We start from the raw sequence: 23,669 nt of genomic DNA, 5'->3' as shown, positions 1-23,669 counted from the left end.
CAGTCTACATAGAATAGCCTACAATAACAAGATGTTTTACTGGTCTGAATACTTTCTGATCCCTACTGACTTAAACAGAAAACAAATGACAAAAAGAAATATATGAGAGCATAAATATGACTTTGAATCAACCCAAAATTAATAAACGGCAGAATTTAGGATTCATTTTGTAGCCTACCTATATAAGTGTCACGGATAGATTATTAGTGTCCTGACAGCAGTGGAAATGTAATTAGTTTAATTAAAGAACATTGCCCGAAAGGGAACGCATTACATCACCAAATGTTGCATCCTGTACTATCCAATAAACCAGTAAATATGTTATTAGGTTGATTTTGCAGTGACCCCAGTGTGCTTGCAAGCTGCTTCACAATATGATTGTGTAAAAAAATATGAAGCTGCCTTCTAATAATGAAATATAGTGCAATACCTTTTAACACTTTTAATATCTATGAAAGAAATCCCTGCCAAGCAGCACATAAAAAACATTTGGTTTATTGGAGACGAACACAAAAAGTTGTTAATACAGAAATAATGCAAATGATCATTTCAGTCAGTAAATGCAGTATACAGGAAAATCCTGAAGATACAAACTTACAATGAAATTTTTCACTTGGTGTTAATGACCACAAATACATCAGCTGTCATGTCAAAGTGCTCTTCTCTTAGAGTTCCTTATACTTTTCCCCATCTGAATGATTTCAAAACCCCAAAAATCTACCACATACAGAAGAAGACCGATGCAGACAAAGCCTGTATTAAAATAAATAAAATATGCAGAAACTGCCCTGCAGTTGCAATAAGATCACTGAACTAAATTTTAACTAAAAAAGTAGTTAGAAAAGTTTCTTTGGTTGTAAAGGTAAAATGATGCATCAGTCTTAAGATAATGTACATTTAAAAACCAGCATGCCAACATTCAAATCATCTTTCACCACATCCTCAATCCACATTATCACGCCCTGCAAAATAAAAAACACCCCAAGTGAATAAGCAAATTTACCATCGCTGTTAGACACACACAACCCTTTACAATCTAACTTTCTAAAAGCAACACTTCTATGCATGAATTGTTTTTGCTGAATTTGTAGAAAGGATAGCACTTACTCTTCCCTCTTTAATCAAGATACGTGCAGGCTTAGTCAACTAACTACATGCGTTTTTATATAGTGTATTTGTTTTTGATTTTTTTTTATACAAAAACGTTATGATGAAACTCAGTAGCTGATTTTGATATCAAGATAAATATTTTATTTGCTGTCCAGCAACAAAGCGCAGAGCTTCATGACAGAGCTCCTGGCTTACAAGATTTCACACCTCTGCTGTCACTGAGTCTCCAGGATGAAAGGAGGATGTTTTTTAAGAAGGAATAGATGTATCATTTGTTAAATGGATGCCCTCTCTTCATCATCAGAGCTTGGGTGGGGGACGAGATGGTGGGGGTCCTGGTGGACCCGGGGGTGCACGACTTGGGGGTGGACCTGGAGGGGGTCGGGCCCCGGAAGGAGGTGCACGGGAAGGGGGCGTGGTGCGGGGCCCTCTAGATGGGGGCTTTGTCCGGGGAACAGAGTTGGAGACCAGAGGTTGCTGTTCGGCAGGCGGAGGAGAAGAAGAGGGCGGGGAAGAAGAAGAGGGAGGAGGAGGCAAGGAAGAGTGATGTGTATGAGGAGGAGCATGGTTGTTTGTGGTGGACTCCCCGTCTTTGACCCGTTGGAACTGTATACAGCGACCCTGCAAGACAGATGGAGGTTAAGCCACAGCTGCACATTGTCATTTCAATGCAGAACACAGATTATAATGCAGTGCCTATTTTGTGTGGGGTTTTCGTACAAAATCAATGAGCCTCTAAGATCCACCAGCCAGTAGTTTGCGTGAGTCTTTGCCCAGCTTCTGCTGACAGAGGCGAGTGTGTTTGAGGCCCAAGAGAGAGCACAGAGCTTATTCTGTCCGCACCTGCACCACAATAGCTGTGATGCTAGTAAAGACGGGCACTGACAAAGTGATCACATAGGCACACACAGACACACACTTTTGCAGTCTGCAGCCTCCCCCCATTTCCCCTCCACCTCTCTAGAACCTCTGCCTATGACTCGGCCTCTCTTGATGCAGAACAGAAAGTGGTTTATGCCTCTTATGTGCTTGACTTGTTGGAATGTAAAGGGGGGATTTCAATATCCCCACAATAGTTAACAGAGGCCCCTTGGCGTTTAACATAATTTACAAGTCTGGGAGAAAGGAAAGCTTCTCTTATTGTTCTCATTGATGGTTTTCCTCTCTGTTCGCTGCATAGCCTCTTAGTGCAGACACACACACACATTCACACTTAAAAACACAGATTCTTGTCTCGCTCAGTCAGTGTGTGAAGGATGGGGAGTAGGTCTCTGTGTCACAGACCCTTGGTGGTCTGATTATAACACCTTATTAAACAGAGAGGCCCTAAAGTCACACAGGGGCCATTAAGAGGACCCAAGCAGCAGTAGCTTTGTGACTGAGGGGGCCATTGTGTGTGGGTGTGTGTGTATGAGGGGTACGTAATTGATTGGGGGCGGTCTGGTTGGGGTGGTGGGAGGAGGTGACTTCTTCGGTCTTGTCACCAGGCTGCTGTGAAAAGGCCAGTTTGTGAGCAGCAGAGCAGCAGCACAACACCAGAGAGAGCATATGGACACAATGAGTACACAAGCTCATGAATATGAGTGTGTTTGCATGTGTGTATGTGACTGTAAGCATGCCTCCACCAGAACATATGGCCTGAATGAAACCTCAGCCTCATGAATAACAGAAACAGAGGGAGAGAAAGGTTAGAGGGGAGGCTGTAAGAGAGCACTAAAAAACATGACTGGTGTTGAAATAGAGCTGCAGAAAAGTGGAGAAACATGGACATTTTTTGCAGATGCGTACGTATATGAGTTGTGTGAGAGGTCAGCAATGTGCCACTTGTGATGGTCAGACTCCCTGCGTGTCCCTTTGGCTGTAATGTCTGCCACAGCTTTGCTTCTGCCCTCTGCGATTGTTTACTTCAAACCCTCAGCTCCTTTTTCCAGAGAAAAACAAAACCCCAAAACACCTCTAGCGTTCCTCTTCACACCACCCCTCTGTTCTTCTTTCCCCAAGCCCCAAGACTTTTCCCTTCCCTGACTCACACACACACTTACATACAGCTAATACTTTGTAGCCGTTTACAGGGAAATGATGCTTACACACACACACACACACACACACACGTTTGCTGCGATTATAGAAAAGAAAACGGTAGAAAGACGCGAGAGGGGAGACGTACATGTGACCTGACAGCTCTTGCCTGTCACCTCGCATGACATTATAGTGATCCACTCACATAAGGAAAACGCTCCCACGTGCTCCAACACAAGAGTTATCAAACTGCTCAGGATAAAAAAAACCTGAACTGCAATGATCAAACATTAAAGGGTCAATCCAACTAAATTACATTAACTCTATTTCACTACAGTGCAGATAGTTTTGGGTTTTTGAATCTGTCTCTGAGATTTCTGCCTTCACACTGATACGATAAAGGTGAACAGAATTTAATTTGCGGTGCTTAAAGTGTAAAACCTATATCTAAAGATTCAACACTTATATGTTACAGACCTTGCATAACTCTACTAATCTCCAATACATCAGGTTGGCGACAGAAATCTCAAAACTTGGGCAAATAAACCTAAACTATGTGTATTGTTAAATGCTGCAATACATAAGTGAGAAAATATGTTTTTAGAAATTAGGGTGAATGGAGTGGGAGGAAGGGGAGGAAGAAGGGAAGGTGTCTGTGTGTGAGGACGGAGGGATGGTGGCCGCCCTCTGGTCTGTGCTGTGCTGTGTGACGGGGCCATCAGCGCCATCAGCTCTGGGGACAAAAGAAGGGAATCTCTTCTGTCACAATATGGCTCGTGGCCTTTCAACTCCCCATCTGTTTGTTTGACGCTCGCTCAGAGAGAGCTGACACACAACTTACAGTGACACACACACACACACACACACACACACACACACACACACACACACACACACACACACACACACACACACACACATACACACACAGTGCAGACGCATGGATTGCAAACGGAGAGTGTGGCAGAAACTGGCAGCCCGCTGATGGCCGTTTGCAGAGGCAGTGAAGTAGGAGTAATGTGGGGAGAAAGCAGGACGAGCTCCTCCTGAGCTGCTGGTTAACAAGCTGCATTGAGGAGTCTGATCCATGCTAGTTACCGCTGTGCTTTTTGCCACCTTGTTGGGGTTTTTGTAATCCGACTGCACTGGTGGTTATTAGGACTATGCATCAAACCGCTTTAGTTTTTTGATAACAGTCAAGTAGGCCAAAAGCTGTTATTGAGTGCATGCTCAGATTCATTTAATCCTTTTTATGTATTCTTTGATCAGCTAGTTTCTGATTAACATCTATTTCAATTGCATGATTCACATACAATCTTCACAGTTTAATAATGTATTGTATGTATTTATTATACAGAACCGTGCATTTACAGATTTCAGATTTAGGACTTTTGGTTTCTTTTGGAAAAATAAAAACATTGATATTTCTCTTAAAAGTACAATTTAGATATTGGTACTAAAATTCAGACGTATTTGCACTAGTGTCAAATTTCAAATGATAGCAGACCCTGTATGACATACAGCTGCAGTTTCTTGCTTTTGCAAAGATTTGAGGAATTGTGAAGAACTTGCCTGACTTTTTCAGGCCATCATTGTTGTCTCTCATGTCTGATATGGCTATTTGCACAATTCTGAGCAAGTATCTCCCTTGTAACAAAAGTGGATTTTCCCCCCTCATTTCTTTCCATGTGAGAAGTGACGTTTTATTTTCCTCAGTTAATGGCGCGTGAAGAGGGTCGGGGGGGTCATTGTTGAGTGTCTCTGTGAACTGGAGACCCACAGAAAATGTCTCACAAAGACTTCAGAAATGTCTGTCCTGACAGAGATGCATTGTGCTGTTTAGAGAATTAAAAATAAAAGTCCAAGATGGGGAAAAAGGGATAAAACCATTGATGGTGACCACTTTTACGAACTCTAGATACAGTAGACTCACACACACTGTTGCATCATAAAGATGAATCGTGCTATACAAAGAACGAATCAATAAATTCTGCAACTATATGACTTTAGCTATGAGACGTGACAATGAAACCATTTACAACAGAGCAGATGTTTCACCATGACAACCAGTATGATGATGAAAACATGTCTGTGGGGTTATGGGATGCAGTACACAGGGCCAAGATAACAAGGGCCGCTCTGCTCTGCATGCTCTTTTTATTTCTGGCACACACACTTGGCTGGCACGCAGTGATGTCATGATTTAAGACTTTGCAGTTTCAACAAAATGTTAGATGACACTTAGTCCGTAAAACCTGGTTTAACAGAGTAGTTGTTTAAAAAAAAAATACAGTATATATATAATTATCAGGTGATAGTAGACAGTGTGCAACATGTTATCTGTAGACTCAATAGAAACCTGGTAATTTTCTGGGAGTCACAGGGAATTCTCAATGAAGAGTACAGAAGAGTACAGTATTCCTCGTGCTCATGAACAATGGCAGCTTTGACAAGGACAGCGGTATCAGTGTCTCATTCACTCACTTTGTGTGTGTGTGCGAGAGTGTGAGTGTGTAGCAAATCAGTACTGAGCTGCTACCGTGTAATGTTGCTCACTGACGTGTCTTTATGCAATGTGACATAAAGAAAGACAGAAAGGATGCAGATGCTCAATTGTTCCCCCACGGAGACAGAAAATACTTTCTGTACCCTCTAATGTGCTAGTAAAAAGCCTTTAAGTGCTTGTTACCCACAGTACAATCCCCAAAATTACATATAATTACAGTTTTGTATCAGCCATTATGTCTGTGTTTGGTAGACTACATCTTTAGTAGACTGTAGTTGAGAGGCAGACTCACCTGGGCTCCAGGCTGGGGTCTCATCAGAGATACCTGATCGTAACCTCTCCTGAACAGCGCCCACAGGGCATCTAGCTTCCCCTGGACACAGAAAGAAGCAGTGAGCGGAAACATTTCAAAGACTAGTTAAAAAGTAAACACATTTTAATACATGTGTAACATTTAAAGAGCAATCAGAAAAAAAGCCGAACCTGTATCGGTGTGTACCATCTCCTTTGCTGTGGGGCGCGGCGGGAAGGTTTTCGAGGCTTGGGCTCATAAGGTTCAAACTCTTGCTCTGGCATCTTTACAACAGCATTTTTAGGTTTATCCAGCTTAGCACCTTCCTCAGTGGAACCCTTCTCCCCCCATCGCACCTGGGAAAGACAGGGGAAAAAAGAATTGTTAAAATGTACTGTAATGTGTTGAAAAATGTAAAAAGATGCATGTTTGCATGTACCTCCATGCGTTTGATGCCACCCACTCCTCGTCCTCCATAATAGGAAGCATCCACTGTGGGCCACCTCTTCTTGGGCATCCCGTCCTCATCATCTGATTCCTTAAAGTAAAACATCAATTACATGACACAGGTCATAGTCTCCAAAACATACTACATTTAATATTACCATTACAATGACAACAGTAATATACTGCTTGTATAAATCTCTCAATATAATAGTATGAATAGGGGAGTTCAACTAGAACGTCTTTATATGATTCACAGTTCAAAAAACTCCTTATTTAACTCATATAGACCCTCACACAGCCCCTCAGTTCAGCCTCTGTCTGAAACAGGCTTTTTTAGCTTTAGCTCTTTAAGGCCCCCGTTCCAATGAGACCACTCTTTTCTTGTTCTTCATTAAAAATATCAACTACTCAAATACATCTTTACATGTCCGAGCCTCAATCTGAAACATGTGATCTGACAATACAAACAACATATGGAAAAGCCTTAGCAACATCCTTGGCAACCAAGGATACTGTACGTAACGGATAGCTCTTTATGTGCACACATGACGAACCAACGTCAGCTCATCAACAAGGTAGAAAAAAAACATCATGAATAAAATGTTCAGGGGCAGGAAGAAGCCCTGGCTTTTGACTTGCAGGGAGCATTTCTACATACATTAATGTCGACTTTTACCATGTTTAATATAGATATGTGACATCATAACAGTATATAAATAACAGAAAACCACAAAAAGCATATCATGTCCCCTTTAAAGAAAAACAAAATCAGGTCAGCTTCATGTAGCTGGTGTCTTACAGGCTCTGGGGGAGGAGGTGGTGGAGGCTCTTTGATCACCTGAAAAAAAAAAACATTCAGTATGTCAGGAGCGAAACAAATGACCACAAGCTAAATACTCATGTCTGGGGTACAAACTTACCACAGTGCAGCAGAGGGGCCACAACCACCACATCAGTAGCAGACCCAACAGCAGGAACACCACCAGCAACGAAATCAGCACGATGGTGCCGTCAAACTACACGGAAACACAGAATTACAGGATTGAAGATTAAACTCAACTGCAGCAACAAAGGAGAAAAAGTGAAAATGAAAGGCCAAAGTACTCACAGCCTCCTCTGATGACAGACACAACAGAGGAGACCTCAGAGTGGAGAGAGGAAGAAGACTAGAGAACCAAGAGAAAATAAGAAGTTTGAAGGAAGTTTAATCAAAGTGGGCAGCAAGCCAGAGGGTAATATCATTGGGTGTTGGTGTGATAGTGCAGATTGTACATAGTTTGTACTCACACATTCAGTAGTAGTGATGTGAACCGAGCTGGTGATGTAGGAGAGACCCTCATTCATGCTCACCTGCAGGTAGATCACCCTGCAAAACACAAACTCGTGAAACAGAGTTGCATACATCTGCTTGCGTACACAGTTTTCATGTTTCGGCTACTGTAGAAGCTTGCCCGAGGAGTCAAATACATTCCTTCATCTACTCTGTCCATACTTGCTGCCTTATAAGCACACAAACATGCTGACATAGACACAAAGCCTTTAAAGAGGTCAGGGAGTTCTCCACCCACAGAAGGAATCTCTTCTGTTTGGATCAGACTCAGACCTCTAATGTGGAAACCACAGACAGCTAAATGACTTCTTATTCTGTGGTATTCAGTGCCGTTATCTGCAGCTATGACTGCGCAGTGATAGGACGGACAGAGACAAGAAAAACTTATATTTTTTGGATGGAAGGATGGCAGGACTGAGGTAGTAAAAAGGACAGATGACAATTTTGTTGACATGTTACTCATAAAGCTTGTAAGAAAAAGATAAAAACAAGACGTGTTAGCCTGAAATGCTGGAGAGGGCGGAAACAGCAGACAGCTGGATTGTAGTTACAGGTTTGGAAAAGAATGGAGAAAGGCTTCTTGTGCTGTGCTTATGGTTTGGGGGGACAGAGACAAGGGGGGTATTGAGCTCTGGGTTTAGATTTGAGGAGGGGGCGGGAGGACAGGGGGGGAGGTCACTGCAAGGTGGGGGGGCCAGCAGAGAGGAAACAGAGAGTGGGGGATGGTAGGAGGAGGGCCTTTCCTGTTCTACGTCCCTTCAATGCTGTCCCTCCCTTCTGAGACGCACCCCCTCCCCTTCACTTCCTCAATCACTGACACTCTGTCTTCGCCTCCTCTCTTCCTCCTGTATCCCCCCCTATACCACAGCAGTTTGTTTTATAACTCATGCTGTCACTGACTGAGAGTGATTGAGAGTTGGAAATTGCAATGCAGGTGCCACTCATCTTTTCTTCTTCTTCTTCTTCTTCTCCCCCTCCCCTTTATTATATGGTCAGCCCTCCTTTCAGGCAGGCAGGGGGACACGGTGCTATCAGCTCCTCTCTGACAGAGAGATCTCAGCCCCTATCAATCATCAATCTTCCCACTATATATGTCTTTGCCCTGTGTGTGTCTATGTGTGTGTGCAGGAGGGGGAGCCGCATCCGGAAGGTTCCCAGTCAACACAGATTTGCGTGAAGGCGCCATCAATGACTTCATTATAGGCGACAAGGCTCGGGTAGAACAGGAGGTGAGTGAGGGTCTTTGGTGTTTGGGTGAAGAGATGAAGCTGGGAGCTGGAGTCAATAAGATTGTATGTACAGTCCTTAAAACCCCCAAACAGGAAACAGACCCCTTATAACATGATCTCACATGTAAGAGTGATTTTCAGGACTGGAAATAGTGATTATTTTCATTATTGATTAATCAACCTATAATTTTGAAATGTTTGGTATGTAAAATGTTACGTTCATTTGTGAAAAATGTGCTTTGCAACATGTATCAGGAAGCCAACATTACACTTTTTGTATTATCTCTAATTGTATGTCAGTACATATGAAAAGCACATGTTTATTTTACTAACATAGATAGATATGTTTTTCTCTCTGTATTATTTAATATGTAAGTGGTCTTTGTACTAATGAGGTTTATTTGGTATTCATTTAACAGTCACTCAGTGATTCTCTCTTAGACTGGTGCTGCAATAATGAACGTAAACAGCTGAGTCTGAAGCTTCATTCATGACCTGGTAAACAACAGCTTAACACAAGGTCCATTTTTTTTAGTTTCTTTATGAGCATCTCCATCCACTAAGGAGGCCATGAGGTGTGGTTGAAAGTTTCAGAAAAACCAAATAAGTGAATTGGATGATGAGATGGAGGAGTTTGTTGAGAGGACTACAATAGTTGTAAATCTGTACACAACAGTACACAAAAAGAGATAATTTTGGACCAGAAACCTGTCCAGCCTGCACGGTGGCACACTTGTCTCACTACATATTTCCACATCTCTCTGTACGTTAATGCTCCACAGCCCTGAACTCATCAGCCAGCTGCTGGAATCCTCTTTGGGCCCTTTAGCCATTCACAGCTGACTTCCTCTTTAGTAGCATGCAGGGTGTCAGGCAGCACTGACTTTGCTCTAATGGGCTTCTGTTACATGGAAGGATGCCTCCTTCAGGCACCGTTGCAGTACGTAATGGTGCACTGTGTTCTGATCTGCTCTCAGGAAGAGCAGCCCAACCTGCATAAAACCACAGTGGCATCAACCAGACACAAAGATGGAAAAGGAGCCAGATATTTTCTTGGTGGTTTAAGAAGTGATTGAATCCAAGATTCTCCGTGAGTTTCAATTCAGATTGTGCCACGTCTGCTATAACATGTGTAGGCAAATATACTGTAGCATGTCACAGAATCTTAAATCTTCCTGCAGCCACAATGTGGAAACAAAATTCCTATTTACCCATGTCTGAGGAGTACTTCCCCGTCAAAGCAGCACTTTTCACTGGCGGACAAGACAAGCTCAAATCGGACTAGAAATCTGAGTGACATCAACAAGACAGATGATGACTGGGAGGTGTCTGAGGCCGCAGGCTGTAGTGTATAATTATGCACAGGACTGCAGGCAGCATGGACGGGAAGGCTGCTGGTCCTCGGTTCTCTCCTCTCCAAGCTCAGCCCCGCAGCATCGCTCTGTCTGCCTCACAAAAAACGTCTACCCTAAATCACCCAGAGCAAAGCTAGAAGCCCTCAGAGGAAACTTTACACTTCCCCGCTGACTCCACTCACACTTCCTCTCTTCTAAAGTGTCAGACAGAGATTGGGATCCATCACACACACAAAAATTCACAAACACACACACACACACAGGCAGTTGCGAAGGTCCTCTCCAGGAGGCTCTCATTAAGTCGTGTTCCTGGGCTCTACTCCTGCTGTCCCCTTGTGATTGGTGTCTGGCTTTGTTAGCTGTGACAAACACTGATTGATTACAGACACTCAATGACTTTGGCTCTAATTTCTTCAAGGACAGCGGTCTTCTGTATCCACACCAAACTTGCGTGCAGCTGGCAAAGATTTGGGCTCTGAGTGTTGCAGCTGTACATGGAGAATTTGCGGTATGGAGCTATAGCTGAGAAAACAGTGTGAGAGTGAAAACCAGGTAAGAGCCTAAAGAGATGTGCGGCTTACCTCCCGACCTCTTCTATGACAGGAGCAGGACAGAGAAGGAAAGTATCCTCTATTCCAGCTGGTCTCTCATCTGCACATGGGGAAAGAAAATCACACTTTGTAGAGCAGAAATTTAAACATATGCAGAGCCAAATACAGTTCCCTCATTGCTATTAAATGCACAAGCCAAACCAGATGCATCCAGAGAGGACTGAAAGCATGAATCTAGTACAGCAGCTTGCTGTAATAAGTAGAAATCAAAAGAAATGAATTCATTACTGTCCAGTGCTTCTTTTTTTATGGTGAGTCTTTATGCTGGTGGCACGGCATATTAATCTGTAGTTTCATTATATTTAGAAAGCTAGATTAGCATATACTGAAATCATGGATATTTTAATGTCCTGGAAATCTTATGTAACTTAATCAATCGGAACTTTTTGCATCTGATATTCAATTTAACACTAATTATTCATTTTATCCTGAAATCATGCAAAATATTGCCTGCTCTTTCTTTGTATGTGTGTGTGTGTGTGTGTGTGTGTGTGTGTGTGTGTGTGTGTGTGTGTATGCAGTTGCAGAACTTACCGATGGAGTGTGTATCATTCAGTTTAAAGCTGCAAAGGACCTGGTCAATGTTTCTGGCATGGAGAAACCCATTGCCTCTCACCACTACCTGGAAATTCTCTGAGAAAAAAACAAAAACAGTGCAGGCACCATGAGCAATTGGGCGAAATTTCTGGTGTACCATTATGGTGAGTGTTGACAGCCATTCCCTTTCTCTCATGTAAGCAGTAGAAATGTGTGCATGCCTCATTACGGCTTGTTTACATCTGTGTGCTTGTGCGTGCATGGGTGGAGAGGCCATAATATGCTCCAATGGTGCTAATGCTACAAGTGCTTCTATTCAGAAATATCTCAGTCTATGCAGTAGCTAGAAGGAGTGTGCATATGTGTGTGTGTGTGTGTGTGTGTCTTTGACATTTAGTTTCCCTCAGGCACCGTTAAAGCGCACTGACAGAGGCTTTCCAGCATATGCTGGAGTGTCTATGTGGCTGCTACCCAGCATATGTTAGAGAGCGGGAAAAAAACACTTGCTTAAAAACATGCCTGCAGGGCTGACAACATTACAGTACTGTCAAAGTAGGTCTGACCTTACCTATGGCACCAGGGCATGGCATTAGCACATGTGTGTGTTTGTATGCAGATGTCTTCATGAGGATATGTAACATGTATATACTGCGTGTGCGCTGTCTTTGTGTTTTTCTGAGGCGTCTGCATGTCTACAGAGTATGCATGTATGTGTTTAAACATGCATGAGTTTGTGTGTGTGTGTGTGTGTGTTTGTGGTCACTGGCTCTTTCCTTCAACATTATCCTGGCCAACAGAAGCAAACATTCGCCACACCTTTAACTTTTAAAGCTCCAGCGTGAAGATCACTGGATAAAAACATTACAGCGAATGGGTGGATATGTGAGAGTGCTTTCTAAAAGGTCAGATGAGCTACTATGAAAAGCCATAAATACACAAACAGAGGCAGAGCCGAGTGGAAAAAACAAACAACACTACTGCTCATCTCATGTTCACAGATGCTGTAGAAATGAAAAGTGCATATTTGCCAGTGAATGTGATCCAAAAAGAAAAGTGGTGATCCACAAGACAGAGTAATACTGACATTGAGCCCTCACAAAACAGGAATAAGTTGTATTACAAATATAATATAGGTACAAGATAATACATATCTAAATATAGTGTAACTTTGTTTGTATAAACAAGTATGCAGCCACAACATAATAAAATTGTCTCTAAGTATCTTTAGTAAACTGCTGTGCATGCATATTTATGTATATCCAGTGATTTGCAACTTGTCAGTGCTGCTCTTGTCATTTCCAAAGCCAGCCTCATTATCCACATATGTATATACACACACATGCACAAACACACACAGACATAATCAGGCACCACCCGATTAAACACACTTCTCATTACAGACAGCCTAATCATTTCCTGTTTACCCCGCACACTTGTCTCCTCCACCCTCTTGCCACTAATTTAACTATAAAAAAAGCAACAATCAGAACCAACTATATAATAATCAGAACCAGCTATATAACATCAGATAACTGTTTTCATTTTCACATAAAACGATGGTTCATGTAGTTTACAGTCACAACAGCATGCAACTTAATTGGAGGCCTTAACACTAATTATTCCTAATGTTCAGTGCCTTTGCTGCTTTAGCAGTCGTCTCCCTTTTACACAACGTTACTATCAAACAGCACAAGCTGCACTGTGACAGGGCGCATGTGCACATACACAAAAACACACAACTTGGAAATGGTACATTGAGCAGATATTAATCTAATCTTTAAACTGAATATTGTCCTATTCTTGTTCATTCAAATATTAAATCATGAGTCAAAACATTGTCTAATACTCCATCTTATCACATAGGCATCAGATTAGTTTCCATAGATTTTTCATACACCTAATCTTAATATATCAGTTATGGCTGCAAGCTCAAAAAACTCAATCTGAGCATCGTCTACACACACCGTGACACACACACACACTGAGGCTTGATGGGCTAAAAGGTCAGCGCTGTCAGACACATGGTGGGCAGACACTGGTGGGGCCCTGCTGACTTGTAAAACACATATGCTGCTGCCCTCTCCTCTCCGCTTTACGCCTGCCTCTGTGGCCACATGTCCATTTACATCTTCACCTGAACGTTTGACAAGGATTACATTTGTATGAATGTGTGTTTGTGTGTGGCTGTACACTTGAACATGCATGTGCAGTCACTTGTGTGTGTGTGTGTGTGTGTGTGTGTGTGTGTGTGTGTGTGTGTGTGTGTGTGTGTGTGTGTGTGTGTGTGTGTGTGTGTGTGTGTGTGTGTGTGTGTGTGTGTGTGGAGAAAAGTGGGGTATGCCTTGTCCGACCGGCGGCTCTTCAATCACGTTAGTGCGACGGGACAGTGAAGGGCAGGGAGGGGCAAAGGAGGAAGGGACAACACGGAGGAAAGGGTCAGACGTTAATGAAAGCAGCAATCTCTGCTGTCATGTTAGATATAAGGCCCAACTCTCACTGTGCTCTCAGTGTGTGTGTGTGTGCGTGTGTGTGTGTGTGTGTGTGGAATCAGTGCTGTCATGTCTGATAGTGCGGCCCAACGTTCACTGTCCGGTCTGATGGCCTGTTTGCAGGCAGCTCGGTCTGGTCACTTCACATCAATGTGAGGGACAAGTGTGTATATGTGCCTGAACATGTGTGTGTATGTGTGTGCACTAACTACAGCACATCCAAATGTGTGTGTGTGTGTGTAAAGCCTATACAATACGTGACCACATGGCAAGCAGAGAGAGAGAAAATCAGAGAGACTGTCACAGTACCTATGCAATATGTCAGTATGTATCGATCCAAGTAAATGGTTATATTCAAACTTTTAAAGAATCTTGTCCACAGTCTTGTAGCTCAAAATAACAACAAACTCTTGCAACCAGTGTGACCACATCCACAGTAGATAACATTATACTGCAAGAGTGTGTAAAGAACACAAGTTGCAGGTATTTTTATGCACTAAATTTAAAGGTCATTCATAAGAATAAAATGTGTCAGATAAGAAGTAAGCATTAAAGTTATTTATGATTCATGCATATAATTTGAAAACAAAGGCAAACCCAGCACACCATAATCATGTGTTCATTAATTAGGCCAGAATTGGGTCTTGATTAAAGTGGGACCATGGTTTCTTAGTTCACTGACCATTAGGCTGCTCATCAATCGAATAATAAATGAGGCTGTTGGAGGATATTTGGGCACATGTCGGGTGACACACTAAGGCTCTGGCAGTGGACCAAAGACTGTAATTATCACATGAGGATGACTGTGATTCCTTATTATAACATCCTCATTTTTGTCCTTTTAGGGCAACGTTTTTTTTCATTGCTCAAAAACATCCTCCTCCTCCTCTCCTCTGCTCTCCTCGCTTATAACCACACACTTTCCTTTCCTTCATATCCTGTAATGGATGCTAATCTCCATTGGTTGTCCTGGTAGCACGGCTGCAAATGCACTCTCTTAAGTGAGTCCTAATAAGGTCATGTCAAAGCTCATCCATCCTGCTGGCTACCAATAAAGGCTCCTTCTCTCTCTTGTCTCTCTCTGAGCACAGCTCTTATCCTGTCTTTTACTTCCTTAAACTGCTGTCCATGAGAGAAGAGGTTAAGGAGAGGAAGGGGCTGAAAAAGCTAGAATGTCTATCTAGCATATACGATGTGGCAAACTAGGCCAGAGAAGCAGCCATGCTTAAAGATTCCCGGCTAATTCCTCTGACCAACACCCGTCCCTCCCACCCCTTTTTTTTTGCACACATGCTGGGCTGAAGCGGCTATGCTAATTTCCCCCGGCCGTGAATGACAATACGCTCTCTGTCACTCCATGGTCATAAGCGTCCATGCGATTACTCAACCTCATGTTCCACTCCAGAGGCTTTAGATGACTGTCATCTGACACAATCACACATCATTGACTGCCCAGTGTCTTAACAAGGAGGAGGAAACCTTGCTCCTCACACCTCTTACCTCCTGCACACACACTGGACGGCTCTGCTGCCAGAATCTCGATGCAAGACTTCTTGATGATCTAAGAAGCAAAAAGAGAAAAACAAAACTTAATTACATAATATGATTTTGTGTGTTTCTCTGTGTGCGGGTGAGTGTATGTGTACATATGTGTTGTGTGTATGTGTCATACCGAGTCAATGATTCCCCTGAGGGCTTGGAAGCCTCCCCACACAGGAAACACATGTTCCACAGTGTCTGCAATAGTTGCAAGCTGGAAAACCATACAGACAAGCAGAAACATTTGCATTTGCTTTGTTATGTATTTATATATATCGTCTGTATTCCTATGTGGTTCTTACCTGGGTCTGGTTAAATTCTTTGACCCCTACACAGTAAACAATAGCGCCTATATTCCTGGCCCTCTGCGCCTGCAAGAAAAGGACAAATAAACCAAAATGCAGTGAGCTTAAAGAGACTCCAGTAGGTAGGTATGGATACTTCATCATCCTAAACATCCTAAAAACACATCACATCAGTAAGAAGTTTAGACAGAAAATAGACAAAATTATATATAAGCCTCATAGGAAAGCTCTGAAGTAGCATAATTACATACACTACCAAAAAGTTGTTGAAAGTTGTTTAATTTTAGTTGAATGTGAGATCAAGCTAACTAAAATCAGATGATTGAAATGGCAATAAAGTAGTGAATCTTGATCCTTTAAATTCATGTGAATCAATTAATGGACCACCAAAGTCATGTGCATCAAAATTGCAGGTATGATTCTATCAAAATAGAACAGTGAAATGATTGAATATGTCAAAGAGAGGAGACTAAAAATATTAAAATCACAAAGAGCATCAATAAAACAGAAAAGCAGAACAGAACATGCAGGGATACAATGGACATGAGAGTATAGCAAACAAAAAGTTGCTACAGCCAAGTGTTCACAATATTTTGCCCAACTATTCACTTGATAATACATCTTACCTCTCGCTGAGCTGTTTCAAACTGCCAGTCATTCAGTTCTCCGTCAGTCAGGGCGATGATAACACTGGCTGTCCCTGTAAAACACACAACTATCAACTTCTCCAAGCAAAACAATGTACCGAATTAAAAGTAACGAGCAGTTCATACTGGGCAGAACTTACCAAGCTTCTCTTGTAATATCTGCATATTGGCCTGCAATTACATGGAGTTACACCAGTTAAGACTTTGCAACGTGTTCAGTTATTTAAGAAGAAAACGAATACAATTTGAGACAAGGTCCTGCACTAGGAAGGAATGACAAATTAAAATGTGTCAAATTACCCTTGTTGTGTTTGTGTGTGTATGTGTGTGTATGAGTATTTGGTCTGGGGAGACAGCTCCCTTGGACAGGTGTCATATCAAGTAGTGTATTTTTGCTGAGACATCAACATAAACTCTATGTTTATCCGATTTGATCAATGCACCAAATGCTGGCATATGATTTGACTTGAACTTGGGAAAAAAATGTCTTCTGTTCTGGAGAGATGAATGAAATTCAATCCACAATAAACTTGTGACTATGAGGTGAGAAACTGGCCACTTGGAAATGTGGAATCATGCTTAATTTTACATCTACAATGCCTGACTTGTTCACAGAGTTCAAGAGTAATTCATGATCAAAGCCACTCATAGTTATCTAATTCTCCCTTGTTCCAGCTGCCGAAAACAGAGCTTAAAAGAACTTAATCAAATTTGGGCTGAGTTAGTGTGCTGGACCCTTAAAATGCAGCCTTACCATCTCTAGGCCTAAGTTCATAAATGTGTCTCCTCCAGGGATTACTCTCCTCAGAGCCGTCAGGCCGCCAGTGATGGCCTCCCTGTGGGGTAAACAGATACACAGCTTGATAAACTCCACTGGAAGAGAGCTGAACTGGCTGCTCTTAAATAGTAAGAAAAAAGGTTGAGAAATATTCCCAATAGAACAAATACAAAGGGTCTTGGGTGAAATTTGTATCCATTTATATTTTGAGTTGCAAGAATACCTGTTCAGAAAAATCTCCTCACAAATCTCCACAAAGATAAGTGTTGGTCAGGTGTTGGGCTTACCTGTTCTCAGTCAGTTTCATAATGATGTTTCCTCGTGTGGAGAAGACTATGAAGGACATTCTTAGCATGGGGCTGTGAACATACAGTTGTTTGACATTAACACAAATAAAAAGCAAAAGACATCCAGAAATGAGAATGACTAATACTGACTCTACCTTATAAACTTCTCTGCCAGCTGCTCCACAAAGGAGTAAATCTCTATCCAGTGATTCTTCACGCTTCCAGATCTGTAAAACAACAAATATGACTAATAATAGTTACAGCAAATACAATCTCAGCCAATAACGTTACTATGACAATTGCAGCTATCAGCCTGGCTTCACAGGGAAGAGAGAGGCACCAACGGCTGAGCTAAGGCTAACTCCTCATCGGCCACCTCTACCCATTGTGGCATTTTCCTCGCTAATTTACGGTCTCTGGTGAACAACATGGATGAACTGCTACTGTGGATCACCACTCATAAAATGATTATGGAATGCAACATCAAGATTTTAAGGAGACATGGCTTAACAGCAGCACCATTGAGCTACCAGGCGGCTACATCCACATGGCAGATCCAACAGCTAATGACTCCGTTAGGACCAGAGGGCCATGGGGGACTATGTATATTAACAAACAAAGAAGCTCTGCTAACCTAAAATATCTCAAAGTTGGGTGTAGACCTTTCTATCTGCCCAGAGAGTTTATATCTACTGTTGTCACTGCAGTAGACATTAAGATGCTAATGCTAAGCTTGCAACATAGGTAGCCATGCTGGTCCCCTCTACATCATCGTGCAGTCCTTTAAGGGCCGCCCAACAAATCCTGAACACAGAAATGATGAAAAACAGTTCAAAGGGAACTACATAGTTCAGTCTTTTAATGTTTTCAGCAGTTGTTTTCTAGTGTGTTTCATAAGAAATATCTGAATTTAAGTAAATTATTTAAACTCCTATTATAAAGTGCTGCCAACTTTCCCCCTATTGCCTTCATCCAGTGGAAATTTGGATTTGTTCAAATAAAAATAATGATGTTCCCCTTCACCTTAAGTGTATTGTTAAGAGCTAATTAGCTAATGTTTGCTAAACTAAGATACCGAACATAAACATACCTGCTAAATATCAGCATGTTATCATTATAAGCTTAAACTTTCCCTCAGAAAACTGAAACTAAATGTGAAAAAGTATTTGTTGAAAATACAAATTCATAGTAATGTTATGAATAATAATGCTGTAATTGTTCATGAGATATAACACAATGGAACATTTTAACAGTTTGTCTCAAACATCCTTTGGGTGGCTGTGGCCTAGGGTTCAAAATAAGGGAGGGGCCACCAAATGAGTGGGATGTGTTTTTCTTTTGTTTTTTTCATACTGCTTGCTTCTATACAGTTTTTGGCAATACACACTTATTCTCCTTTCATGACATTTTTTCTCCTTTTTCCTTGTTGACTTATATGGGTGTTCATCCAGTTTGATTTTCAGAGCTTTACCGGTTGGTCAGTTTTCTCCCGAAAGCCACCAAACATCATGTACTACATCAGGCCATGCCACTAAACACTCGACTGAATGCCTTTTTATCCAGAAGACTGGGAGGACTTTGCCTGAGCTGGAGGTAACATTGTTGCACTTCGTTTTAGCATGAATTCATGTTTTGAAGTTCAAGGACTGTAGGAACTATTGCACTTTTTGGGGGCTCCAATCTAAAATCTCACCTAGTCAGAGGTCACCTGACTGAGGACAGTTCACCGGCTGCTTAGTCACATTCCATCACTCCGGACTGTAACCTGTCAGTGATGAAAGTGGCTGGTTAGCCTGCTACATGCTGCTGTGTACATGAGTGTCCTTAATGAAGCACAGTCCCAGGGGGCTGCTAATGGGGGCTAATTGCTTCTGGGCCAGAGGGTTGAGGTTAGACAGGGACAGATGTAGCAGTCTGCCTCTAGCAGTGACCATGTAGCAGGCAGCTGGCCTGTGTGTCTCTCTGCTGTTTGTGTGTGTGTGTATGTGTGTGTGTGTGTGTGTGTGTGTGTGTGTGTGTGTGTGTGTGTGTGTGTGTGTGATATCGGTGTTTATGTGAGCGTGCATGTGACTGTGAGGGGGAACAGATGGTCCCAGAGAGCACAGCCAGTCTAACAACAGGTTGGGGGTCCGCAGAGTGAAAAGGCTGTGACATGGACAACAGAGGGACGCAGAAGTAGCACTCAGCAGGGGGTAAATGTGAGTGTGAGTGGATGCAGTGACATCAAACAGCGGAGTTACACCAAGCTCAACATAGGGAGGGTCTGAGTGTGTGTGTAACAGGGTCATAAACAGAGAGAAAGTCTGAGCTGATGAGATTCATGAAGGCTCTTTTGTACCTCCCATTTAACCAGTCGCTTCCTGCTCAACTTATCCTTTCCCGTGTAAGTGAGGATATGATAAAAGCCCTGAGTCTCCTGGGAAGATTCTTGCCTTCAAAATTTGACAAAACAACTTAATCTTATTTTAGTTTGAAGTAAGATTAACAGCATTTATGACAACAAAAACTTGGTTTCATTTCATTGTGCAGGGCAGAAAGCAGTTTTCAATCACTGTTCAGTCCTTCAAGTGTTTTGTTCATCGAAGTGAAGCAATGTGAACCTTATTGGACTTATTATTCATCACACATGTGGATATTATGATAGTCGATTCATTGTTTAAGTCAATTACCAAGCAAATGCCAAACATTTCCAGCCTCTCAACAGTGGGGCTTTGCATGTTTTCATCGCTGTATGTCATTGAATGTCTTTGGCTTTTGGACTGCTGTTCAGAGAACACAAGCTTTTTTGCACTGTTTTCCTGTTTTATAGACTAAAATATGAGTCAGTTAAACTGAAGACTTGCTCTGAGTTTATTTAAATGAATATAATGCTTAGTTATATCCCAACATGCTATTATTCAACACATCATCCTATAAACATGTTTTAAACTGTCTTTGAGATACATTATGCAACCTTCCCATTCTTTAAACGAGCACATGTACAAGTTCACAGTCAGTTCATGTACTGTAAATACACTGTAACTTCACTGCTTATGTTAGGAGGTTCCAGTTGTACATCATCCAACCAGTTCAGCAATTACTCCGTATTATATTCATACTTTTGCTCTTTTTGCAGACAATTTGCCCTCCAGAGTACTTAAATCAGTAAAAACAAATCTGTTCCCAGCTCTTAAATACAGCACCTATTATTCTATTTGTGGGTTACCAGACCGAGAGGAAGAATGCAGCCTGGTATTTGGGGTGGGTCAGATGTTGAGTGTAGGAATGTGGGGAACTGAAGGTGCTTTATTTTTTCTAATGCTCATTCTGTGTCGGCTGAGATACTTCCAGTGGAGCGCACATAACCATTCTCCACTCAGCATGCCTCGTATCCATCTGGACAGTAAGGCCAAAGTGAAACATGTGAGTTGGATGCTGAAGAGGTGAAGAATGCCCCCCATCCCCTACTAAAGCATTAGCTTAGGTCACTCAGTGGCATTTAAGATCTGGAAAAAAGCCAATAAGTCAGTGCCATCTCAGGAGAAAGAGCATCAGCTTCCTGAAGGCCTGCTGGAGCATGCAGGTCCAGACAGTTGACAAACAGAGGCGTACCAGTGGCTTGGCCATGCGTGACGTGCCACGCTCCCCAGGCTGCTCCTAAACTTTTTGAAGCAAAGGGTAAAGACTGAAGAGCGGCTGACAGATGTTGCTGTGGACATTTGAAAGATCATCAAATGTGCTGAAACCAAAGTGAAATGTCACTCAACGAGTCCACCTCACAGCTCAAAGGAGGTGAGCGAAGGGCAACTGAGGACGTGCAAGAATCTTCTTTAAACAGTTACCTCACCTTAATCCTAAATGGTATACACAGACGCCACAGTGTTTAACTGTCTCCCCACAAATCACTCATTCTTTTGCAGACACGATCTATTCTTAACTCATTGTTGTTTTACAAAAATAGGGGGTGAGAAAATCAACTGCACCTTTTTTATTTGTCATTCTATCGCTTTCTCTCTCTCTCTCTCTCTCTCTCTCTCTCTCTCTCTCTCTCTCTCTCTCTCTCTCTCTCTCTCTCTCTCTCTAGGTCTGCTTAGCATGTTTTGACATGTCTGACTGTACTGTGTCCATGCGCATAATCTCACCTTGCAGCTCGAGCCAAGATATGACAAAAATGTCAATTATAATGTCTGAGCAGCTAGAGAGTCTGCAGCTGCACAGATCACACATTGATAACTAGTGGTACGAACTCACACAGCCTCAAAACGCTGGCAAAAACATGCAGTCCATGTAGCCTGAAAATTCCTACAATTATCATATTCGATAACTTAGGAATGTTTGTTAGGGCAGTGGTGGCCTAATGTTCATTCCTCCAAGCTTACAGTTTGTGCCATCTAATAAAATATATTGAGTTTCAGGTGATGTGAGTGTATAGAGTAGCATATATAATCAAAGACTGGGTCTGGGTTCATCTTGGATTTGGTATTAATGTGAGAAATAGGGTCATGGGCATGGTGGCTGCCTATAGGTCTAAAAGTGGTACCAAGTAGGCTAATTGCAAGGTCTCTGATTCAAATCAGGTCAGGGATCTTTGTTTGTCATCCTCATTTCCTGTCAACTCTCTACTGACGCCCATCAATCAAAGACAAACATTCCCAAAAATGAGAAAGTGGGTCATTCCAGGATTAGACTAAAATCAAGATTAGAATTACATTTCTAAAGATGTAGTAGCATCACTTTTATAATAAAGGTTATTAAGTAATATTTTTATAATAAAGGGAATTGTTTATTGGAGGTGTGATTTCAATGAATTAATGAACTATTTATAAGCCAGAGCAAGTTATGATGAGGGACATGCACTATTATATTATTTCTCGACAACCCAGTATTCTTCAAATGGCTGACTGATGAAGCATTTATAAATAGGCATTAACCATTGATAAAGTCCTTTGTTACAACTTAATAGCTCCTGTAAAATATGCCTGAAGAATTCTAACTTCCTGCAGAAAAACAATGAGGCAGGGACTCTACTTCCAGGCATCAATGGCCGGTTCAGAATACAGTCAGCTTACAGTACATGGAGTGTTTTAAGGCTCATGCAGGCCATATAGAAGCGCTGTGGGGCAGCTGCTGCAGCTGTGTCCGCAGGCGTCATCAGCCTGAAACTCTATCCATCCTGCTCGCCCAGCCCACATCCCGTGGGTAAGGCTCTGTTTGCCTCACTACTTTGAACCGGACAAAACGAATAGCGTGTCCCAGTGACCGATAAATTCTTTCTAACTCGAATGAAACATAGTAAAAAATGTGTAATACATACACTTCTATGTGAATGTTAGAATGAACGAACATCATTAAGCTGACTGAAACACGCTGTCTTGTTTGGGGTCTGATTTTGTCAAAAAGCAGTTTAATAAAGGTTACACTCTGATTTTACAAGCTCAAACTTATAGGTGTCTTTTCTCTCGTGTCCTTACAACAACAGAGACATGGAGGCTGACTGAGTGCGACTGATGCGCTCCGCGTTTCCAAACAACTGGGCGGTTGCATGGCAATGCGCAGCGATGAGAAAGTAACAAAGCCATAAATAATATCGGACACTCACTTGTCCAGGACAAAGTAGAGGTCGAAGGCGCCCTGACAGGACCTCTCCTCCTCCTCCTCCTGTTGCTCTCCTTGCAGCTCTCCTTTCACCGACACATCGAGAATGAAAATTCCCAGCAAAGCCAAGACGAGGAACATGCGAGTCTGTGTCCTCGCCATCTTTCCCGGTTATGTTGACTACTCCAGCACTGTGACAACTAAATATCTTCACATTTTCTCTCTATCATCTGCTTCTGAATCGACTGTGTGTCTATATCGCGTTGTTTCTCGGTGTTCTGTCCTGTTAGATTGAGAGCATTGAGCCCTGCAGGAGTCTTGTTCAGTTTGAGCCGGGCTCTCTCTCCAAGTCTTGGCTTTCAGATCAGAAAAAAAAATGCATTGAGGCAGGGCAGGATGGAGGAGAGGAGCGACACCCGAGGAGAGATCCAAAACTCCACTTTGCCACTGAAAAAAAGCCCCACAAAAAGCATGCAGAGTCCCTATTGTCCGAGGTAGGATAATCCAAAATACGGATTATTGAGGAAGTAATAAATAAATAAATCAATTAAGAGTCTCTTTAAATAAGCCTGCCTTGTTTTTTGTTTGTTCTTTTTTCAACTATTAAGAAAAAC

The 23,669-nt window shown here is 42.2% G+C and overlaps 1 protein-coding gene across 1 annotated transcript; it reads right to left on the bottom strand.

Annotated features, from left to right (window-relative positions):
* Positions 1–468: 468 nt before the first annotated feature.
* Positions 469–23,404, bottom strand: antxr1d (ANTXR cell adhesion molecule 1d). Its single transcript, XM_062430089.1, has 18 exons — positions 23,060–23,404; positions 17,637–17,708; positions 17,482–17,553; positions 17,171–17,252; positions 16,557–16,587; positions 16,396–16,469; positions 15,767–15,835; positions 15,598–15,678; positions 15,426–15,486; positions 11,434–11,532; positions 10,870–10,939; positions 7,662–7,740; positions 7,295–7,390; positions 7,174–7,212; positions 6,367–6,465; positions 6,119–6,283; positions 5,928–6,008; positions 469–1,731 (listed from the first exon to the last, which is right to left on the bottom strand). Exons 1-18 carry the CDS (start codon positions 23,215–23,217, stop codon positions 1,411–1,413), a joined length of 1,749 nt encoding a protein of 582 aa, XP_062286073.1. The 5' UTR covers positions 23,218–23,404; the 3' UTR covers positions 469–1,410.
* Positions 23,405–23,669: the final 265 nt, after the last annotated feature.

This window comes from Scomber scombrus, chromosome 12 (genome assembly GCF_963691925.1).
Source record: "Scomber scombrus chromosome 12, fScoSco1.1, whole genome shotgun sequence".
NCBI classification, from domain to species: domain Eukaryota; kingdom Metazoa; phylum Chordata; class Actinopteri; order Scombriformes; family Scombridae; genus Scomber; species Scomber scombrus.
This window is presented reverse-complemented; position numbering and strand designations above follow the sequence as displayed.